The sequence below is a fragment of the Salminus brasiliensis genome, chromosome 2 (genome assembly GCF_030463535.1).
Source record: "Salminus brasiliensis chromosome 2, fSalBra1.hap2, whole genome shotgun sequence".
NCBI classification, from domain to species: Eukaryota; Metazoa; Chordata; class Actinopteri; order Characiformes; family Bryconidae; genus Salminus; species Salminus brasiliensis.
The window spans coordinates 46,013,060-46,032,641 of NC_132879.1; the positions used below are offsets into that span (position 1 = coordinate 46,013,060).

The 19,582-nt window shown below is 43.7% G+C and overlaps 1 protein-coding gene across 1 annotated transcript; it reads left to right on the top strand.

The window, feature by feature from the left end:
* The first annotated feature begins 1,121 nt into the window (after window positions 1-1,121).
* ccdc3a (coiled-coil domain containing 3a) lies at window positions 1,122-17,123 on the top strand. The gene is made up of 3 exons (XM_072673920.1): window positions 1,122-1,690; window positions 5,497-5,671; window positions 15,193-17,123. The coding sequence occupies exons 1-3, from the start codon at window positions 1,347-1,349 to the stop codon at window positions 15,472-15,474; spliced, it is 801 nt and encodes a 266-aa protein (XP_072530021.1). The 5' UTR covers window positions 1,122-1,346; the 3' UTR covers window positions 15,475-17,123.
* The last annotated feature ends 2,459 nt before the right edge of the window (window positions 17,124-19,582 follow it).

Genomic DNA, 19,582 nt, shown 5'->3' on the forward strand with positions numbered 1-19,582 from the left:
CCATCGCCGCGGCTTTCCGCATAGTCACCTCTACTGGAGTCACGCGCGGCGCTGACGCACGACCGTGCTGCAATTTCCCAGCGTCACTTTGCATTCAGGGCGACACAAGACCCCCCTATAAAAAACTGGCTACCCTGATCACAATACCGGCTCATATGTAGCATATTGGCTTCCTACCACCTTTCCTACCACCTTTAATTTTGAAACATTTTATTGGTCTATTTATCAACATTTTAATATATAAAATGATATCATATATTAACATTATATTAATATTATATTCATTTTTAATGACATGTCTTTAATTCAATGTACATATGTAGGCTAGATTGACAATCATCAACTTCAAACTTTACAAAATACCACGATTAACACAAACAAAAATTAAAATTAAATAAAATATATATTTTTTTTATACTTGTCGACTCAGGGCTCCCTGTAAGCGAATGATTACACCACAGATAGTTATAAAACCACTCAGATTATGGATGTTAAGACGTTTGCAGCTTCACCGCTGTAGTTCTCTTATTCGGACACTAGATGGAGGTTTGCTCTCTAGACTACACGGATCCTAGAAAACTCAGAACCGCTGGATTGGACCGTCTCGTCCTTATGAAACATACACATACAAACATTGTCTTATAAAACATTAACTGTGTCTCATATAATTCAAACCTGAAAAAAACAAAAACAAATATATATATATATATATTAAATACATTATATATATAGTAAATACTTTAAGTCTTTAAGTTTAAGCATAAGTAAGTAAATAAGTAAATAAAACCTATTAAGAGTTAAAATTCCTTATCACAGTAGTGATGTACAGTAGTGATGTACAGTAGTGATGTACAGTAGTGATGTATATAACTGATGGCTTCATCACAGCAGACCAGCAAGATGGACAGATGTCTGCAGCAGCAAAGTAGAGGTTAATTACAGGGACTGTTTGGACTTCATCAACGGCTGTTGTAATGAATGGGAAACCCGAGGATCCTTCTACATTCAGAGGGAGCCGTGCAGCGATTGGCTGGAGAAACTTTAGCGCCCTCTGATTGGTCCAGACCGCGCTATGGGGCAGATGGGCAGAAGAGGCTGTGGGGGAGTTTGTTGGAGATCATTAGAGGGGAGCAGACTGCAGACCTCACTCCTTTAACCTGCGGGCCATGCTCACCCCTGACTGCTATGGCTGAGCAGAAGGATAAGCGGTCAACTGCACAGGCAGCAAAGTTCAGGGATATGGAGCCCGAGAGAGAGAGGGAGTAAAAGAGAGAGAGAGAGAGAGAGAGAGAGAGAGAGAGAGAGAGTTGGTCATCAGTCTTACTTGTTCTGTGTAAGAGGGAGAGATGTCAGTGCGCGCGCTGCTCGTGCTGCTCTCGTGCTCGGTGGTGTGTGTGGGGGGCTGTATGCTGCCCGCTGAGTGGAGGCCGCTGAGTGAGGGCTGCCGCGCCGAGCTCGCGCACATCATCCTTTACGCCAGAGTGCTCGCGCTGCACGAGGAGCCGCACGCGCAGCCGCACGCGCAGGACGGCCTGCTGTACGCGGCGGAGGTGGAGGTGCTGTGTGACCAGGCGTGGGGCAGCATGCTGGAGGTGCCCGCTGGGTCCCGCCTTAACGTGTCCGGCCTCGGCTACCTCCACTGCCAGTCCCACACTGTGATGGAGAACTACTCCTACATCTTCTTCCTCAGGTGAGAGAGAGAGAGAGAGAGAGGAGAGGCAGCATAATAGAGAACTTCTCCTACACTGTTAAAATGACAAGATCCTTGAGGAACCTTTGGAAGTTCTTCATTTAAAATCTGTGAGGGAGCTTCTTAAGGTGCATTGAGGAACCTTCAAGAGGTTTGTAGAATAAGGTTCCTTGATGTTTCATTAAAGCACCAAAAGAGGTTCCTTCACAGTTTCAACTTGAAGAACCTCCAAAAGTTCCTTAAAGATCTGGTCCTTCTAACAGTGTACATGTTCTTCCTCTGGTGAGCAGGTGAAAGAGAGAGAGCGAGAGAGAGAGCATAATGGAGAACTACTCATACATCTTTCTCAGGTGAGAGAGAGAGAGAGGGAGATCAAGGAGACAGCATAATGGAGAACGTCTCCTACACGTTTCTCATGTAAAAGACAGAGAGAGAGAGAGAGAGAAAGGAGAGCCAGCATAATGGAGAACTACTACATCTCCCACATCTTCCTCAGGTGAGAGAGAATGACAGAAAGAGGGAGAGAACGAGTAAGAGAAAGAGGTTGAGAGAGGGAGAGAGAGAAAGAAAGGACACAGAGAGAGAACGAGTAAGAGAAAGAGGTTGAGAGAGAGAGAGAGAGAGAGAATGAGTAAAAGAGAGATTGAGAGAGGGAGAGAGAAAGAAAGGAGAGAGAGAGAGAACGAGTAAGAGAAAGAGGTTGAGAGAGAGAGAGAATGAGTAAAAGAGAGATTGAGAGAGGGAGAGAGAAAGAAAGGAGAGAGAGAGAACGAGTAAGAGAAAGAGGTTGAGAGAGAGAGAGAATGAGTAAAAGAGAGAGATTGAGAGAGGGAGAGAAAAAGAAAGGAGAGAGAGAGAGAACGAGTAAGAGAAAGAGGTTGAGAGAGAGAGAATGAGTAAAAGAGAGAGATTGAGAGAGGGAGAGAAAAAGAAAGGAGAGAGAGAGAATGAGTAAGAGAAAGAGGTTGAGAGAGAGAATGAGTAAAAGAGAGAGATTGAGAGAGGGAGAGAAAAAGAAAGGAGAGAGAGAGAGAACGAGTAAGAGAAAGAGGTTGAGAGAGAGAGAGAATGAGTAAAAGAGAGAGATTGAGAGAGGAAGAGAGAAAGAAAGGAGAGAGAGAGAACGAGTAAGAGAAAGAGGTTGAGAGAGGGAGAGAGAGAGAATGAGTAAGAAAAAGAGATTGAGAGAGGGAGAGAGAGAGAATGAGTAAAAGAGAGAGATTGAGAGAGAGAGAGAGAAAGAGATTGAGAGAGGGAGAGAGAGAGAATGAGAAAGAGATTGAGAGAGGGAGAGAGAAAGAGATTGAGAGAGGGAGAGAGAGAGAGAGAATGAGTAAGAGAAAGAGATTGAGAGAGGGAGAGAGAGAGAGGTTGAGAGAGGGAGAGAGAGAAAGAAAGGACACAGAGAGAGAATGAGTAAGAGAAAGAGGTTGAGAGAGAGAGAGAATGAGTAAAAGAGAGATTGAGAGAGGGAGAGAGAAAGAAAGGAGAGAGAGAGAGAACGAGTAAGAGAAAGAGGTTGAGAGAGAGAGAATGAGTAAAAGAGAGAGATTGAGAGGGAGAGAAAAAGAAAGGAGAGAGAGAGAGAACGAGTAAGAGAAAGAGGTTGAGAGAGAGAGAGAATGAGTAAAAGAGAGATTGAGAGAGGGAGAGAAAAAGAAAGGAGAGAGAGAGAACGAGTAAGAGAAAGAGGTTGAGAGAGAGAGAGAATGAGTAAGAGAAAGAGGTTGAGAGAGGGAGAGAGAGAGAATGAGTAAGAAAAAGAGATTGAGAGAGGGAGAGAGAGAGAATGAGTAAAAGAGAGATTGAGAGAGGAAGAGAGAAAGAAAGGAGAGAGAGAGAACGAGTAAGAGAAAGAGGTTGAGAGAGAGAGAGAATGAGTAAAAGAGAGAGATTGAGAGAGGAAGAGAGAAAGAAAGGAGAGAGAGAGAACGAGTAAGAGAAAGAGGTTGAGAGAGAGAGAGAATGAATAAAAGAGAGAGATTGAGAGAGGGAGAGAGAGAGAAAGAAAAGACACAGAAAGAGAACGAGTAAGAGAAAGAGGTTGAGAGAGGGAGAGAGAGAGAATGAGTAAGAAAAAGAGATTGAGAGAGGGAGAGAGAGAGAATGAGTAAAAGAGAGAGATTGAGAGAGAGAGAGAAAGAGATTGAGAGAGGGAGAGAGAGAGAATGAGTAAGAGAAAGAGATTGAAAGAGGGAGAGAGAGAGAATGAGTAAAAGAGAGAGATTGAGAGAGATTGAGAGAGGGAGAGAGAGAGAGAATGAGTAAGAGAAAGAGATTGAAAGAGGGAGAGAGAGAGAATGAGAAAGAGATTGAGAGAGGGAGAGAGAAAGAGATTGAGAGAGGGAGAGAGAGAGAATGAGTAAGAGAAAGAAAGAGATTGAGAGAGGGAGAGAGAGAGAGAATGAGTAAGAGAAAGAGATTGAAAGAGGGAGAGAGAGAGAATGAGAAAGAGATTGAGAGAGGGAGAGAGAAAGAGATTGAGAGAGGGAGAGAGAGAGAATGAGTAAGAGAAAGAGATTGAGAGAGGGAGAGAGAGAATGAGTAAGAGAAAGAGATTGAGAGAGGGAGAGAGAGAATGAGTAAGAGAAAGAGATTGGGAAAAGGAGAGAGAGAATGAGAGGGAGAGAGAGAGAATGAGTAAGAGAAAGAGATTGAGAGAGGGAGAAAGAGAAAGAATGAGTAAGAGAAAGAGATTGAGAGAGGGAGAGAAAGAGAATGAGTAAGAAAAAGTGATTGAGAGAGGGAGAGAGAGAATGAGAGGGAGAGAGAGAATGAGTAAGAGAAAGAGATTGAGAGAGGGAGAGAGAGAGAGAGAATGAGTAAGAGAAAGAGATTGAGAGAGGGAGAGAGAGAGAGAATGAGTAAGAGAAAGAGATTGAGAGAGGGAGAGAGAGAGAGAGAATGAGTAAGAGAAAGTGATTGAGAGAGGGAGAGAGAGAATGAGAGGGAGAGAGAGAGAATGAGTAAGAGAAAGAGATTGAGAGAGGGAGAGAGAGAGAGAATGAGTAAGAGAAAGAGATTGAGAGAGGGAGAGAGAGAGAGAGAGAATGAGTAAGAGAAAGAGATTGAGAGAGGGAGAGAGAGAATGAGAGGGCGAGAGAGAGAATGAGTAAGAGAAAGAGACTGAGAGAGGGAGAAAGAGAAAGAAATAGAGAGAGAAACAAAAAAATACACAGATGAGGGGGGGGGGAGTGCAAAAGACAGGGAGGCTAGAAAGAAAAAAGAGAGGGGAAACAGAGAGACAGAGGAAGGTGAATGAGAGAGTGCCAAAAGAGAGAGAGAAAACAAACAGGAAGAGAGAGACAGAGGTGGGTGAGGCAGACGGGGGTGGGGGCGAGAGAGAGAGAGAAAGAAAACAGAGTGAGAAGAGAGCGGAGACGAGAAGAGTGAGCAAAAAAGAGAGAGAAATACGAGGGCTCAGTTCAATGAAGAGAGAGAGAGGTCATAGACTCCAGTGTTTGGGGTCACAAGGTCATGCAGACTTATGACAGGAGATGGAGAGAGAGAAACGACTTGCAGACTTATGGACAGTGCAGACTTAGACATGCTACTGGTGTTGTTGACACACACATACACTCTCACACACACAGGTAGAAAGAACATACCTGAGAGTGAGTTATAACATTTACATTAATACATTAATATTCATCATATTTACCTCTCCAACAGTTCATATGCTTTGAAGTTGCCTTTGCTTATGTTCAGATGTTCTGCTGCTGTTCAGTTGACCTCTGATTTCCAATATTGCTCTTGTGTGTGTGTGTGTGTGTGTGTGTGTGTGTGTGTGTGTGTTTCACATACAGGATGGATGAAGACTATAACTTCCTTCCGCATGCCATTAACTACCAGGACGCCATCTTCCCCGACACGCAGGAGAACCACCGCATCTTCTCCAGCCTCTTCCAGTTCTCCAACTGCTCCAGTGGACACACACTCCACAGCTTCAGTCCAGAGTGGGAATACCAGGAGGACAGTAGGGTAGGACACGCACTACAAACACACTCACGTACAGTTGTATGTACACCAAGTGAGCACTTTATTAGGAACACTATACTAACACTGGATAGGGCCTTCTTTTAGTCTCAAAACAGTCCTGTAAGATTCTGGCCCATGTTGGCATGATTGCGTCATACAGTTCCTGCAGATTTTATTCCGTGAAGCTTCTGTTCTTCCACATCCCAAAGGTGCTCTGTTGGATTCAGCTCCAGTGACTGAAAAAGCCACTGAAGAACATTGAACATGTTCATGAAACCAGTTTAGAAGACTTTTGCTTTGAGAAATTGAGCAACAATACTCAAATAAGGATGATCGAGAAAATTCAAGAAAATCAAGAAACCGTCCAGGTGTAGTGAGCCTGTGCCCACTGCAGCCTCAGCTTTCTGTTCTTGGCAGAGAAAATGGAATGTGGTCTTCTGCTGTTGCAGCCCAACCTCCTCCAGGTTGGACATTTGAGATGCTTTTCTGTTTACTACAATTGTACAAAGTAGCCCTCTGAGTTACAGTAGACTGACTGTTCTCTGTTGACCTCTAACAACAATGGTTGCAATGATTTGGAGGAGTACATAAGAAGGCTCCTCACTTCTTTTTTAGCAGCATGACCGTGATTCGAACGGCTCCTTACTTCTTTAATGGGCTTGCCATGTAGGAATATGTGAAAACTGAGCTCAGCAGAGCCGGTTTCTTGGAAAATATGTCTCAGAATGCAAATGTTGCAACCACAGACTTTAGGCTTGCATGGGCCTGATTGCTATAGCCATTTGCATAAAATCTATCTGGCCCTGTTTAACTTCATTCCCCATCATTTTTTTCTGTCTGAAGCATTTTTTAAGCATTCAGGCAGCCGCCATAGAGCAAAGTCAGGAACAGACAAAGAGTGGTAACTAGCATATATACATATGGACGGCACATGCAGTTGCTACACTCGTGTATATGGACACTATGGGAACAAAAGTACTGGAGAGTAAAGTGCCTGCTGATTCATTGTTTTTAAAAAGTGAGTTAAATGAGACCATCAGTAAGGTCAGGATCTCCAACTAATCCCCAAAGTATTGGATGGAGCACCATTATTCCAGAGAACACTGCTCCACAGCTCAATGCCTAGGGGGCTTTATACCCCTCGAGCCCACACCTGGCATTAGACATGGTGCCAATAGGTTGATGTTAATTGCTCCAGTGAGTCCTGTTCCATTGGCAGTACTTCTCTACAGGGACTAGACAAGCTCAGAAGGATACAGTAAAAACAGCACTGGAAATAAGGGAATACACTTCCAGGATCTAATTTTATAAATTGACAGCATGTGCTAACCATATACTAGAAGACAGTGGACTAAAGACTAAAGTCTGACACTCTTGCATATCTAAAGACAATCTGTCATTACTCACTGATGATTTTGCACAGACTGAGAATCTTGCAGGGTCACTATTTGCATGACTGCAGCTAGTCTCCTTCTGAGATCATTTCTCATCATGCTCCTGGAGGAAAATTACAAGAGGAACTCCTGAACGATGAAGCAGAAACAGAAGCAGCTTCTGTGTGTGCTGTAGTTTGTTCTGGAAAAAGGATGCAGAATGTGAACACGACCATGTAACCGCTTTGCTATTTTCTGTGTAGTGATGGAGAGAGCTCACCTATTGGTTAATCACAATGTTCATGACGGGAGCCGAACTGCAACTCTAGCAATAGTGACGTGATCTTATTCCAACAATGGAAATTTGTCTGCGACAGTGAAATCGCTTGGACAGTGGTTTGGTGTGAGGCTGGCATAAGTATTTGGACAGTCTTGATTACAAACCATAACAAAACTGACATTTTTATTGCTATACTTATAAACTTTACTTATATACTTTCCTTCAAACCATTGACTAAGAATTCTGAGAGAGTTACAGACTATTGAAGGTCATTCATTAGGTGATGTTTTCTGTAGCAGGTAAGTACAAAGTAGTAAATCTGATAACACTTGCTGATTTTTACCAATTTACTGTTTAATACAGCCCTAATTGATCATTCTAGCAGCTCACACAGCTTCACAGACAGAAGAATAGAGTCACAAGGCTTACAGAGAACCTTTGTGGTATTTTTCCATACCGACGTCTTAACCCAGACTGCTCTCTCCTGAACAGACTCTCACCATATACACACAGCACACACCTCTTTCTTTTGTGAGCGGTCTGTACATCGCTGCAGGAGATTGGGGCGCTTCTAGGGTTCACTGGACTCACCACAGTCCAGATTAAAGACCTCCCACCTAGAGGTCCACCTTCAGTGCACACGTACACATACACACACACACACACACACACACACACACACAGAGTCTCTCATGTTTAAAGAAAAACTCAGCCTGATCTCTGAGTGCTGCAGCTGTAGTGGACAGAGTTTGGGTTGATGCAAGTTCTTACGGTCTAGGAGTGTGAGGCAGGAGGAAGAGTGGTGAGAGAGATGGAGGCAGAAAACAAAAGAAAAACGAAAGGGAAAGAGAAAGTGAGAGATCAGCTGGTCGTCTGGACAGCAGGAGGTGAGGGCAGTAAATGAAGCGTTTGATGTGGACAGCTCAAGGCTGAGCAGCTGGAATGTCTGGGGTCTGCAGGCGCCATGGCAGAAACATGTCCACTGCAGTACACACAGTAGTATTCAAGTTTGGAATAGAACTAAACGGGGTTTAAATGCTAAGTCTCAGTAATTAAACACTAAAATTATGTGTTTATAATGATCTTTTTATGTGCATAAGAAAGCTTTATGTATCATAAATATCATTTTTTTGTAGCACAGTACTGTAAAATCTGGCTTTATATCATACACACTCTCATGCATAAACACCCAGAGTACCAAAGGTAGGTGACTGACTGTGACTGTGAGGAGATTAAGGCTCTGTACATTCAAACCCATCAAACGAAGCTGATTGAGAACTGGATTATACACTGCACTGAGAGGGTGTTAGGCGAGGGCTGTTATGAGACTGAACTGAGGGGAGTAAAAGAGTGTGCAGGCACTGACAGCACACATCCTAAACTCTCCAGGCTCTAATCCCCTTCAGCTTACATTTCCACTAGTCCCAAAAACACTGCTGTGCCATTTGGAAAGGTAATTCCCAGACTCGCTCTGAGCAAGCGATTCTTTCCCTGCAGGCTCTCAGACACAGCCTGGAGATCTCCAGAGCTTTAAGTATGTGTTTTTGTGTGCAGGCATGTGAGGGTCAGAGGTGCTGACCAGAGGAGATATGAGGTCGTGTTTACAGCTGTTCACCTCTCCAAACAGATGTCAGTGTGTGTGTGTGTGTGTGTGTGTGTGTGAAAAAGAGTGTGCAGCACTGCTGTTGGACAGGCTGGAACCCGATCCCTAGTGTTGCAAAAGTTTGAACACAACACACTCACTATATACAGACCCTTACATTTTCACACAGCTCCTCTTATAATAGTGCAGGTGTGTGACACTGGGGCTGATTCTCAGTCTGCATTCTTGTCTGTTCTGGTGTTCCGGCGGATTTGCGAAACATCATCAGTTCTATTTCCATTGAGAAATACACAATTTGCCAAGTACAGTCCGAATGCCCGGATGTCGGATTGTTCTGCCCGTGTCATTGAGGATACATCAGGATGGGACTTGTGTGGACATGGCACAGCCATATATCCCAGGATGCATTACGCACCATGCTGCTGTTCCAATTGCAAAATTACTGAACAGCAGTAAAATGTGTGTTAGAGTGTGTCTGTGTAATCATATGTGTGTGTTTGACATTTGCATCCAGGATTTGCTTGTATTTTGTGGAATCCAGTCTTCCCTGCACCTGTGCCATATTGTCAATAGCACTGGCAGCAACGCAACCCCAAAACATACTAGATTCACAACCATGCTTCACAGTTGGCACAGTATTCTTTTTCAAAAAGGCCAACAAGGTCTGTTCTGATAATACAGTCCACCGCACTCAACTAAACTTTCCTTCCTCGTATGAAGGTTTTGATTTGCCTTTCTTTCTACAATATGTTTGTGGGCAACACTTCTAGTGAATGCATTTAGATATTGAGGGGTGCACCCATTGCTGACACAGATGTGTAAATGCACACACACACTGTAGAAAAGCAATACCCATTGAATAGGACTCCCTCAAGCAGATAAGCCTGAACCCAATGGCGCCATGCCTAATGCCAGGCGTAGCTAGAGTTATATAAGACCGCCCAGCATTGAGCTGTAGAGCAGTGGAATGGTGCTGCTCCATCTAATGCTTTTGGGATGAGTTGGGGAGTTTGGGATGAGGTGGGGTGGCGATCATCCAACATTCTGACCTCACTAAAGCTGTCACTGAATGCAATCATATCCTCACAGCAGTGCTCCAAAATCTAGCAGAAAGTCTTTCCTAGACACTAGAAACAGGTACTCCAACAAAAGCAGGACAAACTTTTTGTAATACCTTTGATTTCAGAAGAAACCTCACATGAGCAGGTGTCCCAGTACTTTTGTCCATATAATGTATCCTGGCCTCCACAGTTGCCCTGAACTGCCCTTTCCTCAATAACAGTCTGTACTGTAGAAACTGGAAACTGAAAATGTGTGAGAATCTTCCTTTGTCCTTCCCCTGCTTTGTGAATATGAATTAGTGTCATTATCAGGTCATGGTTGATAAGTGTAGTGAGGTCTAAAGAGTCAGCAAATTTATCAAGTTTTGGAAATGTAATCATTACGGTTGGTGTCAAACCTCAGGCTTTTTGATTTTTTTTGTTTGATAAGGGTGTGTATGTGAGTGTGTGTATGTGTGAGAGAGTGTGTGAATAAGACTTCAGAGAGTGTAAATCTGTGTGCGTGAGAGTATAAGGGTGCGTGAGAGTATAAGGGTGTGAGTGTGTTTGTGTGTGTGTGTGTCAGGGACAGGTGGGGGTGATTAGCAGTGCTGGGGGAAACAGAGATAATGAGAGTTGTTGTGCAGATGAGAGTTCCTGTGGGAAAAGGCCTGTGTGACACAGCCTGAGGAAGCCTCTCCATCAGCACAGTACAGCGCAGTGCTGCTAACCCATGCAGCTCTCACATTCTCAAACCTACAACCCCGTCCCTGAGAATTGGACAAAAGAAGAATCCCATCCTCAGCTTCCTCTTTACTCTGTAAGACAAGATAAGGTTACAAGAAGGGTTACAAGGGGACTGGAACCTTGAAACACCAGTAACCAGTCCATCATAGGGGCAATTTAGCATAGTCAAGTGGTCATTCAGGGGCAATTTAGTATAGCCGATCCACCTACCAGCAAGTCTTTGGGGGAAGTGGTAGAAATACAAAATACCCAGACATGGGGAACCAACACAGACCTGGGGACACAACATGGAGACTTCTCCCAGACAGTGACAGGAGCAAGGATTGAACCCACAACCCAAGGCCCCTTGAACTGTACAGCACATACACACTACCTGCAGGGCTTCCCAAAAGGTTTAATTGGATTTCAAGGCCCTTCATGAATGATTTCCGTATTTTTGAACGCAGTGCTAAAATAGGCCGAATTCTTTAGGGCTACACATAATAGAGTTTTGATCAGTGAGTGGTCCTACGCTGAACGTTATTTCCAGCAGAAGAGTTACGAAGCAATAAAAGCCTAATAGGATTTGAAATGAACGGCTGAGCCATGTACCATTTGGTTAAAGCCCATGTGCATTAGAAGGAGATTAAAGTACAGAAAAAGGAATACTCCCCATGTAGGAATATTATATGAGCGAAATGAAGACGTTTGTAACTTGTAGCCTCGAGCTCCGAATGTTCTTGAGTTCTTTCTTGAGTAGAATTTAATATCCACACAAACACAGGTTAGATTGGATACATCAATTTCGTAGCTGCAACACACAGCTGCACTTTTTTTTATACCCCTTTACTCAGTGGTAGTACTTTGACCCTAGCTGACCTAAACTGGGTTGGGTCACAGTATTACCAATTTGACCCTGTTAAAGTGTTTATAAACAATAATAAACAGCTGAATGATGCAAGAATTCTTCTGATGAAGATTCTTTTCTTCATCAGAAAGTTTTTGCCCAGATAGCCTCAGCCCTAAGTTCATAATCCTGACCACAAGGAACTTATATTATTTTTATTTCCCAGAAATACACTTTTATTGTATTTCTGTGTGTGTGTTTGTGTGTGTGTGGGGGGGTGTATATATCAGTCTTCTGTCTTTCTACTTGCAGCCCAGTTCAGTTCACTTCATTCTTTTTGTTCTTTCTCTGTCAAAACCCACCACATAATGGCATTTATCTGACGCTCTTATCCACACATTTGTTTTTCTTTTACACTGTTTTATTTCAGGAAAAAACCCAAAATGAAAACTTGTGCACCATATTCTTGTGTTTTTTTTCCTTTTAAGATGCACAGTACCAGTCTTAGGTCTACTTAAAACCCCCCAGCCACCACATCCTAATTGTGGTGGTTACTCGTGTGTCCCCAGTCTCCTCTTTTTGGTGGCCCTAGCATTTGGATTCAATGCTTTTTAAATGATGATCAGCACTCATTCAAACAGGTGTGTACAAACATTTGATTGGTACTGTACTCCCAGGCAAGGCGGTTATTGGGATCACTATACTAATACTGGGCTGGGCCTTCCTTTGCTCACAAAATAGCTTAAATTGTTCATGGGATGGATTCCACAAGATCTTGGAAATCTTGATTAATTTGAGATTCTGATCCATGTTGACTCGACTGCATCACACAATTCCTGCAGATTTTTCGGGAGCACTTTTAGCTGTGAAATCTCCTGTTCTACCTCTTCCCGAAGGTGTTCTATTGGATTCAGATCTGGTTATTGGGAAATAACTGTTCATGTTCATGAAACCAGTTTGAGAAGACTTTTGCTTTGTGATATAGTAAATATATCGCTGCAGTCCAATCTCCATTTTCTGTCTGTTTTCTCCATATTTATACCCTGTAGCTGTATATTGAATATTTACAATATATTATACAATATTTTTATTTGACTTCCATTAGAAGTTAAGAAGGTTAAAGTTGCTGTTTTGGACATACATATTTTTCATTGGACAGCAACGATTGGACAGGGTATTTTGCGTCCATGGATTCATGCTGTTAGTGCCAAATTTCTCCATTCTGTTCTGTTCTATTCTATGTTCCATTCTCTCCCTGATGTCTGTGTGCCTCAGCAGAAATCAAGATTGATCCGACCAGGCTGCATTTGTCAACCGGTCTACTTTTCTACTTAGTGAGCCTGTGCCCACTGCAGCCTCAGCTTTCTGTTCTTGGCTGACAGAAGTGGTCTTCTGCTGTTGTGGCCCATCCGTCTAAACAATTGTACAGAGTGGTTATCTGAGTTAGCATAGCTTTTCTGTCAGATTATACCATTAAGCCCATTCTCTATTGATTGCTCTCAGGAACGAGGCATTTCTGCCCACAGAACTCCATTCCTACTAAACTCTAGAAACTGTAGCGCTGAAAATCCAGAGATTTCAGCAGTTCTAGAAATACTCAAACCAGTCTGGCATCATTGAATTCACATTTTTCCCACATTTTGAAGGTTAAGGGTGAACAGTGCCTGAAGCTGCTGGCCCGTCTCTGCGTGATTTCACTGCTGCCACACGATTGGCAAATTAGATAATTGCAGTGTTAGAAACCACACACGCAAGTCTGTTTGAGATTACTTAACAGCTTCCACCAGCACAACACACTCCTGTGTGTTCCTGTCCGTGTCTCTCCTTGTTACAGAGTCTGGCTGGGCTTGTCTGTGTATTTGCGTTTTTTCCTGTGTGATGTCGTAATCTGCTCTTTGTGTCTCCTCTTCCTCCTCCTGCTGCCCTTCCTCTCCGTCTGTCCACCGTTCTGTCCCTCTAGCGTGGTCGTGGCCGTGGATGAGTCAGTTGTGTTTTCATCACAGCTTGGACCACTGAGCATAACAGGCTGCATTTGGCTTTTGAAGTGGGCCGGCAAATAGCGGGCCGCCAAAAACGCACGCGCATACACACACACACACACACACACAGACGCACACAATCCACAGGACACGCTGTTTGACTCTGCAAAGAAAAGAACCAACTTAACATCAACTGAGCAGCAACTCTTACAAAAAGCATGACTATTAGAAGTGTTTGGGAGCACACTTGGGTATTTTGACCATCTGTCCAGCCTGTGTCTGTATTTATTTGTTTGTTTTGTCCGTCTGTGACGTCTATCTGAGTGCTGTTCACATAAGGCACCTGCGAATGTTACTAATCTAGGCGGCCTTCCAGAGGGTGGTGTTGTTGTTGGTTGTTTTTACAGCGGCGGTTGTTGTGTTTAGACTGCTGCAGGACAGCAGTACAGCAGGTGGTCTTTTCTGTCCTGCCGTCTTTTTCTCTCCCGCTCTCACCCCACTCACCTCTCCTGTTACTGTAATCTATTCAGCTGAGGCTTCCCCATGAGATCGGTTTTGTTGTGGAGTGTGGTTTTATATTGCAATACTCATAATATATAAATATATTTAAGCTCACTGGACAAAAAATGAATCACCTGGCGTGTTTAAGGTGGTAGTAACTACAGGCCCCTGCAGATGGCGTTGCATGAGGATGATTGGGCTATAATTACTGAGATTGGGGACTGAGAAGAGGGGGTTACAGTGCAGTGAATGCCTCGTTCCATGTGTGGAAAATAGATATTAAAGCAGATGTTAATTACTGGGAAAAACTCTGCATTTGAGCCCGCCAAAGGCCATAGTGTGAAGGAAGTAGCTGAATTTGTAGGTGTATGGAAGCGTACAGTCATACGGGTCTACCAGCAATGCCAACAATCACAGTCTACAGGAAATTCTTGTCAGTTTGTGGTCAAAAATGACTGACAGGGACCGCTGGCTGGTTTCACAGCTTGTGAATGACACTCTCTTTCCTTCCAGTCAAAAATTGCTTCTAGAAGTCATTACAGGTCCTTCACAACCAATTTCTAAAAGAACACTTACCCAAGAGGCCTTTGCTCACTTCTGCCCAAGATTACAGAAAATTTCTTGTAGACTGCGATTTTGCCACTGCTGGTAGACCTGTATGACCATAAGCTTCCATACCCCTGCAAATTTAGCAATCAGACCCAAATGCAAATTAACACCTGCTTTCCACACATCGAATGAGACATTCACTGCACTACACCACATATTTTCAATATATGAATACCATTGCACATCCCACAGGTATTTATAGCCTGATCATCCTCGTGCAGCGCCATCTGCAGGAGTCTGAAATGACCACCTCCTTCAGCTTTTAGTTGTAAACACTAGAACATTTGATTGGTCTGCTCTGGTCTTCTAAAGGAGCTCTTCAGAGTTATCACTCCAGATTGTTGAGTGCATAGAGCTTTTCATCTCAGGCAGAGGAGACCCTGGCTCCCGAACTCACAAACACAAAATGTGCTGTATAGGGGCCCTCAGAAGAAAAGCAGAGGTGAAGAGGAAGTAATGGAGCTGACAGGACATGGGGATGATGATGCTTCCAACATGCTGTCTGACCTGCATTCCTCTCATCAATCTCTCTCTCTCTCTCTCTCTATTCCCCTCCCTCCCTCCAGTTGCTGTGTTCGTCTGTGCAGCAGGTGCTGTTTGAGGAGGAGGAGCGCGTGGGCCGGCTGCAAGAACACGTTACGGAGCTGCAGCAGAAGAACGAGCAGCTGAAGGCTCGCGTGGGGAAGCTGAAGCGTGCACTGAGGAGAGCGCGCAGAAGCAGCCGCCGAAAGCAGCGCAAGCGCCTCGAGCTCCAGCAGAGCCGCAGTGCCTCACACACCCCCTCTTCTCATCATTTTAACCACATCGCTCCTCCACACAAGCCCTCGCGCCACACACAAGGGCTGTGAGAACATGCACACGTGTAACGTCAAGACTTGGACTCCTGCAGACTGCTGGGCAGTCTCTTATCCAAATGTATCCCCGTGCTATACTGGCTGGCAGACCACCACATGCTACTACATGCTAAAATCAGTGTTCCAAGCATTCAATAGTAAAATGAGTGAAGGGGTTACGATGGCTGGAGAAGATAATTCCTGTGCCTGTTGTTGTCTGAATTTCATCAGGATTCAGAAGTGCCCCAGAACTCTGCATACACTTAACTCTGGACAGCTAATCTCACCTGAATTGTAGCCTGAGTTCATGGCTCATTCTTCACTGGGATTAAATCCTACTGCTTTTTTGAGAAAAATCTGGACAGCATTAGTTATACATGTGGAGATGGGGCGATACTATACATATCAGCATTTCCCTGTCATTTTAGTCCTGTCTAAATCTGCTCACTTTTCTCAGCGTCACTTAAGATTCCAGTGGCTTTTATCGACCATAAAACCACAGAACCACAGAAATAGCCACAAGCCTGGAGACTCTCAAAGAAGCATTTACTTGTATTATGTGCAGCTCAAACCAGGCCTGTATGCGCTGTCCTTTCTGAAGTGTACGGCTTATAAAAAAAAGTCAAAAAAAGAAATTGATGTTATTCAGGGAGGGTGACCATGGGTTATAAATGACCCATCTTACGGCACTATATTCACGTTGGGCTGCATTTTGCTTGTTCAGACCATGCCTTCAAGATTCTGAGAGAGGGGGGAGAAGGAATTTTGGGCTGGAGTTCGTGTGGCTTCTGCCTTGGTGGGAGGCCAGTCCTATCTCTGATAAGTGGAGCCAGGAATGACAGACGATAGGGTTAAACGGGAGGTGACGGGGTGGTGGAGGGTTGCGCAGACTTGTCGTAGACACGTGAATAAGGTAGGAATGGAATTTATAGGACGTTAGGGAGATTAGGGAGGAGGGGCTTCGGGCATGTTGCTCCCCCCAGAATACAGTGCACCATGCGAGAATTGGTATTGCTTGCTCCTGGGCTCCCCCTACAGTCTGGAAGTGGAATTCACGCTTTAAGGCACTCCTCAAGAAGGCTTATTTACGTGATTTGGGTTACGCAGAGCTACGCTGTTCCTGCTTCCCCAAAGTTACATCGCGCAGTTAACAGTGTGCCGAGCCCGGGGGAGCAATGATGGAGATACTATTGGCCTTATTACTGGTCAACAGAGCATCAACATGATTGTGAAGCTTTTATTTTAAAGTATAAATGCTGCATGTTAGATGGTCGGTTTAGGTGGTTGGGGTGTGTTTTCCACTTGTTGCATATGGAATTACATTTTTTTTGTTTGACAATAATACTGTGTAAAGAGTCAAGAGACCCATCCCATCTCTGTAATTTCATATCATATGTACATCTGTCATAATGATAACACTGTGATGTAAAGCTATACCCCACCTATATAACACCTCACCATGTAAAACGAATGCTGTCTGAATACTGATTACATCCTAAGACATCTGAAATCTGAGGCTGTTCAGAAGAGTGTGGTTAAGGAAAATGAGGTATGAGGGTTTAGACTAGGCACAGTTATAGCTTTAAGAGACATTTTCTAAAGAGTGTACATAGATTACTATATGCATTTTTTTATCCATATATTTTTCAAATAAACATCTGCAATGCACATCAGAGCGCTGTGTAATTTCCCTTGGATGAAATCAATTGTTAAGACTAGTCAGTTAAACCTAGCCAGGCCGAGGTTTATTCATGGACCCGCATAATCTCACCAAATCCGTGATTCTTACCCAGGCGATAAAAGGTAAAAGACACATGGTTACATGGTAGGAGTGTTTGGACACTTGACTCAGATTCCATACACCCATTTAAAGCTGTGTGGGCTAGACTTTTCTGACAGCCTGTGTGAGGGAGTGTGTGTGTGTGTGTGTGTGTGTGTGAAGTAGAAAACAGATATTCTGAAAGGCTGTAAGAGCAGAGACCCCCATGTTCTACCAAGTTTTCCAAAACTCCACTGAGGATCTCAGTGATAGTGGGTGTTTCTGCAGCTACAGGCAGTTATGGCTGCTTAGATTTTTTTTTTTGAAGCAAAACAGTGAAATGTGTCTTCTGTGGCAGCATTCAGGAAATCTTGATTATAATGAGATGCAGGAATTATAATAATGAATATGAAAATAAGTTACTCCTGGGACACCTTGATTAGGTTTCCTACACTTAAGGAGGGGCACTTTTTGGCTAACCTATGTTCCCACTGAAAGTTAGGTTTGTTTGCTTCCAGAATTGGCCGGTAAATCATCTTCTTCCCTCTACCTGTGATATGCTCTGTGCCACTGGCTCATTGTGGCATCCTCAGTACACAGGACATGTTTTCAAAATGCCTCAGGTTAGTTGACTTTTCTATTGAAAATTATCCAGCGGTCTATTGCATGGTTCACAGGTTCAAATCCGGAGCCATGCAGCGCTGCCATCAGTGGCCGTACTCTTTCCCCTCATCACTCTTAAAGCAACGTTGGTCGGTACAGGCATCTGTTCACTGTTGCAGCAGAGCTGGGGACTCGGAATAGACATGTGTGGGGAGCATTGCTAGAGCTAGGGGAAGCTACAAACAGACCTCTACTTCACCTCCACTGTTCCTGCTGCCCTGGACTACTATTTCTTAATCACATTATAATGATGATGAAACAGCTAGCTGAAAACGCTTAGCTATCCTCCTGTATATCCTCCTTTTATCAGCAGTTGGGTCATTTATTTATTTTGAGTGCTAGGCAGCTGCTTAGAGAAGCTTGTGGCCTCTAAAAGTGTTGGGAGACAGTTTGAGGAGTCAGAGCACTTAAAAAGCTTTGACGTCTGCATAACCTGACCTTTCTTAATGATGACTATAAACAAATCATTACACTAACAAGCTTATTAAAGTCTGAGACCCTGTTAAAAGATATTAAATATCTTGGGGCGCCCAAACTTTTGCCTTTTCCCCACTGTAAAATTGTAAAACAAAAAAACAACAACAAAAAAACCCAAAACAGAATAACACACTAGTGTTGCTAGAATGTTGATCAAATTAGACAGTGCTCTTGAAACCGGGGACAAAGACAGAAACCCCACAGAGACAATAATATACTAGTCCAAATGTGTGTGCACACACACACACACACACACACACACACACAGACACTTTTGGGGATTATATAAAGTGTTTTAACAGCTGAAGCCTTGTTTGGTTGAGTTTGGTCCTTCGGGTTCTCTGCTGGTGAGAAAGAGAGAGTGCAAAGTAGCATGGGTGTTTGAAAGGAGGAGAGTGGGTGTTTATTTGGTACATGTGGACCACCGTCAAACCCCAAAACAAAGGCAGACACAAAGCGCACACACACAAAGATGTATTCTGCACATTACAGACTATGGTTTTGCAGACATACACACACACAGACACACATCTCGGGAGTCCTCATTTAAGTAAGCCCCCAGCTCTTCCGGGAGTGAGACTCAGCCAGCATTATGCAGCTGAATGGAATGTAAGAAATGTCCTGGATCTTTTGATGGTACACTCTACGTCTAAAAGTTTGTGGACACTCCTTTACTAGTGAAGCAGTCCAAAAGCACTATAGAATGGGAGGCTCTATCGAATACAGCAATGATGTTCCAACATCTCCACCTCTGCCTTTGTGTCCTGGTAGGGTGTGTTCCTGCACTCTTCCACCATCCCATCTCCTCTCTGTTCTTCAGACTTATCTTCCAGTACTTCTCTCTATACCTCGGTTTATTCAATGGGGCCTGGCCTTCTGGATCAGCCCTGAACTCTTACCCAAGCTCTCAGAGATCTCTCTCTACATTCAGCCTCTTCCCTACTACAACCATGAACTCACAAACAGTGGAATAAACATGACAGTGTAATTTGCTTGCTTAATGTTCACAAGTTGATGTTATTCATGCTTCTCTCTCGCTCTACTAGCATCCAACACTAACCTGAACGTTTACATTAGACTACATTAGACTGGAAGTCATATTTTGTTGTCGGGCATGCCACTGGCCAGATAAGAAGGATGAGAAGTCCTTTGTTTGACCTCTGCAACATGATATTGACATAGCCATGCCCTAAACATGTCATGATAGATCATGTCCTGTAATAT

Excerpts from the sequence above, each read along its gene's own strand:
- ccdc3a (XM_072673920.1), top strand. The coding sequence starts at position 1,347 with ATGTCAGTGCGCGCGCTGCTCGTGCTGCTCTCGTGCTCGGTGGTGTGT. Across the intron at positions 1,691-5,496 it reads TCCTACATCTTCTTCCTCAG|GATGGATGAAGACTATAACT; the intron begins GTGAGAGAGAGA and ends TTTCACATACAG. Across the intron at positions 5,672-15,192 it reads AATACCAGGAGGACAGTAGG|TTGCTGTGTTCGTCTGTGCA; the intron begins GTAGGACACGCA and ends CCCTCCCTCCAG.